The following is a 6,483-nucleotide window of genomic DNA, read 5'->3' as shown; positions in this document are numbered from 1 at the left end:
TACAAAGTATATATTTATATATATATATATATATATACTTTGTGTATATATATATATAATTATATATATATATAAAGGCATTTTAAACCCTTCCCACATGCTTGCAATATTCTAAACAATGTTTCTAAACGCTCTAAAAAAGCACAGAATGTATGAACTCTGCTCTCTACCATGGCTGCACTCTCGGCCACGCCCACTTCTCCGCTGCAGAACGGAGATCGACAGAGGAGAAAGGAGGAGCTGCTGCAGGAGGAAGTTTCTCCTGCAGTATGGGCTGTATAAAGGTGCAGCAGGTGCTAAATAATTTTAAATGATTTGTTTTAAATAAAAATTCCTTGCCGATCGTGCAGCTCATCCATCAATCAGTCAATTGTGTGTCATGTCCAATCTTATTTTGAATAACTGCGATAGAGTGAGTCCACGAAAAATGAGCCGTGCAGTAATGAGGGACTACTGTATATTTTTGACATTCAACAACAAGTGTAACCTGTACATTTACTTCAGTTATTAGTCATGTAGCATCTGCCTGAATGTATCTTTTTATGAACGCAAACAGACAAAAACACACAATACAAACATCAACACAAAGGGAGTGAAGTGTGGTTATTGCTACTCAAAGTACATCATTTAAAGGTTTCAAAGTTCAGATCTGGTCTGGGCAGTTTTATACTGTATAGAACATCCATTTCTTCCAATGGAAAATAAAAAGGTCCTTCTTGTAATTTACTCCTACAGTTATTCTCTGTATCCTGTATATGTCCATTGTGATGTTTATCCAATCCACATATTCAGTGTAGGGCTCTCCAGTGAAAGCCATAGAACCTTTTTGCCTGCCACAAAAAATACTAAAGTATTCATGCTTTTCATCTTATTTCTAAAGCTGAGCCTAGGCACCTTATGGAGGCAGTTAACTTTAGCTGCTGCTTCATAGCTATACCTCATAACCATACGTAAGGTATGAAAAGTAAGCAGACATGTACAGTGCCTTGCAAAAGTATTTGGCCTCCTTGAACTTTTCAACCTTTTGCCACATTTCAGGCTTCAAACATAAAGATATAAAATTTTATTTTTTTGTGAAGAATCAACAAGTGGGACACAATCGTGAAGTGGAATGAAATTTATTGGATGTGTCAATTTTTTTTAACAAATAAAAAACTGAAAAGTGGGGCGTGCAATATTATTCGGCCCCCTTACATTAATACTTTGTAGCGCCGCCTTTTGCTGCAGTTCCAGCTGCAAGTCTCTTGGGGTTTGTCTCTATCAGTTTTGCACATAGAGACTGAAATTCTGCCCATTCTTTCTGCAAAACAGCTCGAGCTCAGTGAGGTTGGATGGAGAACGTTTCTGAACAGCAGTCTTCAGCTCTTTCCACAGATTCTCGATTGGATTCAGGTCTGGACTTTGACTTGGCCATTCCAACACCTGGATACGTTTATTTGTGGGGGAGTGGTGGCGCAGAGGTTAGAGAGGTGGGCTTGTGATCCGAAGATCGCCGGTTCACGCCCCGGCCCCGACAACATCAAAATTGTGGGTGGGGTAGGTGAAACACCCACACTTGCCCCCACCCTCATTCGCCCCACTCTGGGCCCATGAGCAAGGCCCTTAACCCCCACCATGTGCTCCCTAAAACAGGTCTCTCTTGAAAATGAGTTCTCGTGGCTCAATGAGACTAACCTGGATAAATAAAGGCTAAATGAAAAATGAAAAAAAAAAAAATTCCATTGTAGATTTGTCTTTATGTTTTGGATCATTGTCTTGTTGGAAGATAAATCTCCGTCCCAGTCTCAGGTCTCTTGCAGACTCAAACAGGTTTTCTTCCAGAATGGTCCTGTATTTGGCCCCATCCATCTTCCCATCAATTCTGACCATCTTCCCTGTCCCTGCTGACGAAAAGCAGGCCCAGACCATGATGCTGCCACCACCATGTTTGACAGTGGGGATGGTGTGTTCATGAGCTGTGTTGCTTTTACGCCAAACATATTGTTTTGCATTGTGGCCAAACAGTTCGATTTTGGTTTCATCTGACCAGAGCACCTTCTTCCACATGTTTGGTGTCTCCCAGGTGCTTGTGACGAACTTTAAACAGCACTTTTTATGGATATCTTTGAGAAATGGCTTTCTTCTTGCCACTCTTCCATAAAGGCCAGATTTGTGCAGTGTACGACTGATTGTTGTCTTATGGACAGACTCTCCCACCTCAGCTGTAGATCTCTGCAGTTCATCCAGAGTGATCATGGGCCTCTTGGCTGCATCTCTGATCAGTCTTCTCCTTGTTCGAGATGAAAGTTTAGAGGGACGGCCGGGTCTTGGTAGATTTGCAGTGGTCTGATACTCCTTCCATTTCAATATGATTGCTTGCACAGTGCTCCTTGGGATGTTTAAAGCTTGGGAAATCTTTTTGTATCCAAATCCGGTTTTAAACTTCTCCACAACAGTATCTCGGACCTGCCTGGTGTGTTCCTTGGTCTTCATGATGCTCTCTGCGCTTTGAACAGAACCCTGAGACTATCACAGAGCAGGTGCAGTTATACGGAGACTTGATTACACACATGTGGATTCTATTTATCATCATCAGTCATTTGGGACAACGTTGGATCATTCATAGATCCTCATTGAACTTCTGGAGTGAGTTTGCTGCACTGAAAGTAAAGGGGCCGAATAATATTGCACGCCCCACTTTTCAGTTTTTTATTTGTTAAAAAAGTTTGACACATCCAATAAATTTCATTCCACTTCACGATTGTGTCCCACTTGTTGTTGATTCTTCACAAAAAATAAAATTTGAAATCTTTATGTTTGAAGCCTGAAATGTGGCAAAAGGTTGAAAAGTTCAAGGGGGCCGAATACTTTCGCAAGGCACTGTAAATTGAGAGCTTTTTCTTTCAGCTTAACAACAGACCAGAGAAGCGTCCTTGTTACTGTAGATGGGACTTTGATTTGTTGATCCATTTCTCGCTCTGTCCTCCCATCACAAGACTCTCAGATACTTGAGTTATTTTGCTTGTTGACAATACTCACCTTGACCCAAGGGAACATTCCCCTTTTGTAATTTGAAAACCATGGCCTCTATTACAGGATCTGACTCAACTCAACCACTGCACACTGGATTGTGAACTGTCCCGATGCAAAAGATATGGCTCAAAGATACCACCAGAGCCACACCATCTGCCAAAATAAGTCACAAGACCCTGACATTCCATAAACCCTAAAACAAGATCAGACACCAGGAAAATCATAGTGAAGTTCAACTCGCACCAGGAACTGTCTAGTTTTTACACATTTTGGAGGAGGTTGGAGACATGGACCCTGAATGGACCTTATCCAGGGTCTTAATTGCAGATGCTGCTTCCAGAAGCTGTGACCAGCTTCTGGAAGCAGCATCTTGGTCATTGGTGCCTGGCTTAGCATCAACCAAAAGACTTGTTAGTGGACACCAGTAGTGATAGAGGCCATCAAACTTAAGAAGAAGGCCTGAGGAACATTCCCACAGAACTCCTGAAGTAGCTGACAGGTACAGGGTGGTCAGAAGGACTGCAGATTCTGTGTTTGCAAAAGCAATAACTATACCATGGGAGGAATTTTCCCATGTACTTATTTACAGTATTTATTTATTTTGTGGGGAACTTCTAACTTGAAAGGATATCTCTAATCCAATCACCATGTCCACGTATGAGGAGACAAAATTTGAGGACTCAGGAAAAGGCGAGTCTGTTACTATGGCAGATGTTGCCGAGGTAGTTAAAAAGCTCCTCAGTGGCCCAGAGCGAGGGATAGAGTAGATTCCCCTTGAGATGCTGAGGGCTCTTGATGTTGTGTGGCTGTCATGGTTGGCACATCTCTTGAGTGTCACATGGGCAACAGGGACAACACCTGCAACGTGGCAGAGTGAGTTAATAGCCTTAATTTTATAAAGGAGTTATTGGTGAGTGTATTCCAACTATTGAGGGATCAGACTTATCAGCCTCCCTAGGAACGTTTACTCTGGAGTTTCGGAAAGGAGGCTTTGAGCAATTTTTTTTGTAATACATGTGTAGTGGCTAAAGTTAAACATTGCAGTGTTTACAACTCAGACAATATGATGCTTGCCACAGTCTCAAGTCTCATTAGTTCCACGCCACTGCACCAGTTAAGAGCCTGCCCACTGTTGACACCCACCCCCACTCAGCCCGGGTTATGGAACCATCTTGTTTGAGGTTCCAAGCGGACTGATCCAAGCGGCCGATTTTCACACAAGTAAACAGCAAACGTTTATTGGCCAGCAGAGATACATCGCTTGATGACCCGCCCAGAGAAACTGCAAACTACAGCTGAACCCCCACTTCCTCTGATTGTGTTGACGAACAGCACCACAAAAAATGAGTACATTTACAGAGAGATATCGGAGATGATAGTGCAGCATGGCAACACCCAAACTTATAAGCAGTGCTGGGATAAGCTAAAGAAATTCAAGTCTGGAGTGGCTTGAACACAATGACCGGTTACAATTCTGCCCACAGAGCATGAAACAAGTAACAAATCACCTACAGTACAAGACGAAGAACCGAAAAGACGAGAGCCAAGTGGTGTCACACATATAAATGGCAAAGTGGCCAAAGAGTCACAGTTTCATTATTTCTTATTTGTCTCAGTTGTCAACGACTAAGGTTGAGATTTCAAACTGACTTAATGAGTTACATTATACTTGTGACTTTGTTCACTGGACCTTGTTTGGTTTTATTCCAAACTTACTGAAAGCAAGATTTCTCACCCCCGCCATGATTTTTCATTTGTATTCACCAAACTGAGATTCCTTAATTTAATTTTCATTTTTTGTGTGATTTTTGCTTTAAGGCTTATTCAGCAGATACCCTGAGGAAGACTATGAGTCATTTCCTCTGCCAGAGTCCGTCCCTCTTTTCTGCCTTCCCATGGGGGCCACCATCGAGTGCTGGCCAGCAAACACCAAATACTCTCTCCCAGTTTTTTCCACCTTTGTCCTCACCGGAGCCTCAGGAGAGAAGGTAAGATTATTGACAAATGCATAGGTTCACTTTTTATATTTCACTCTTATTTAGACCAGATTAATGACAGACTGTTTTAGTTATCTATACAACAAGTGTTACTGCAGGCAAACGCACTGTGACACAACAAATGAACTGTACGCTGAAGAAAGACTGGGTTAAGGGTTGTTGTCATTTTTTAGAAATTTTCTGCAGTTTCATATTAAATTATGTCATTTTTAGTCATGGAAAACAAATAAATCATAAATCATTAATCTTGTACAGTCTTTAGAGTGAAATGTTGTTTTGCCCTGAAGTTAAAGTTACCCTTCTTTTCCATAAATAAATAAATAAATGAATAAAACATAAATAAAATGACACCTCCCACCACAGGATTCATAAACAAGTGCAGGTATATATGTAGAATTGCGCCGCTCAAGGTGGCTGCATGTTGGAGCAGCTCTGTTACTTTCTTTCTGAGATTTTGCTTTTGGAAACTTTAAGTCCTCTTTTTCTGGATGTAAATCACATTTTTTTGGATGATTGTTTCCTCTGGTATCGGATGCTGTGCAGCTGGAAAGATTTTTACTGAAACTTTTTTAGTTTTGGACATTTGTTATGATGCGTAACCATGGCAACAAGGCAGTTTTCTACAACCAACAGCAGCTGATCAACATCTCAAAAGCTCAAATAATATCTCAACTACAGCCCCAAATCTCAAGTGAGTTGAAAGGATGTTCTGTGGAAGCATTCTCATCTACCTGCCAGCTGTGCTCGAGTGCCTGACCACTGAGATCTTGGAACTAGCAGGAAACACGGCTCATGACTGCGGAAGGACAGGATTGTCTCTCAGCACCTACAATTGGCTGTCCGCAGCGACGAGGAGCTTGGCAGACTGCTGGGAGGAGTGGCCATCATTCTGAGAGGAGTTCTGCCCAGCATTCGGACGGTCCTACAGCCCGGGGGAACCGAGAGGCCAGCCGAGTCTGGGTGGACGGATCAGACGGCATCTGTAGCCAGTTTCTTAGGATCCACTGTGGGATGGACCTTTACAAAAGATCCTTCCTGTCTACAGCCATCAGCATCTATAACATCTCTTAATGAAATGAGGATAACGAGTTTTATATATATATATATATATAGGGCAGCACGGTGGCGCAACTGGTAGAGCTGCTGCATCTCAGCGAGCAGGTCCTTGGTTCAAACCCCGGTCCAGGGGCCTTTCTGGGTGGAGTTTGCATGTTCTCTCCGTGCATGCATGGGTTTTCTCCGGGTACTCCGGTTTCCTCCCACAGACCAAAAACATGCATGTTAGGCTGATTGGTAACTCTAAATTGTTCCTAGGTGTGAGTGAGAAAGTGAATGGTTGTTTGTCTCGTTTGTCTCTATGTGTCCCTGTGATGGACTTGCGACCCGTCCAGGGTGTACCCCGCCCCTCGCACAGTGATTGCTGGACATGGGCACCGGCGACCCCCGTGACCCAAAATGGAATAAACGGGTAAAG

The 6,483-nt window shown here is 42.7% G+C and overlaps 1 protein-coding gene across 1 annotated transcript in view; it reads left to right on the top strand.

The window, feature by feature from the left end:
* The window catches only part of LOC119427012 (C-myc promoter-binding protein), a 167,259-nt gene that overhangs the window by 55,981 nt on the left and 104,795 nt on the right, over positions 1 to 6,483 (top strand). Inside the window, exons 5-6 of the mRNA XM_037694588.1 lie at positions 4,166 to 4,233; positions 4,831 to 5,000. Of these exons, the coding sequence (XP_037550516.1) occupies positions 4,166 to 4,233; positions 4,831 to 5,000 (238 nt within the window). The remainder of the gene's footprint in view (positions 1 to 4,165; positions 4,234 to 4,830; positions 5,001 to 6,483) is intronic.

Source organism: Nematolebias whitei, chromosome 2 (assembly GCF_014905685.2).
Source record: "Nematolebias whitei isolate Nwh7 chromosome 2, NemWhi1, whole genome shotgun sequence".
Classification (NCBI taxonomy): domain Eukaryota; kingdom Metazoa; phylum Chordata; class Actinopteri; order Cyprinodontiformes; family Rivulidae; genus Nematolebias; species Nematolebias whitei.
Note: the sequence above shows the minus strand (reverse complement) of the source record. Positions and strands in the feature narration are given on the sequence as shown.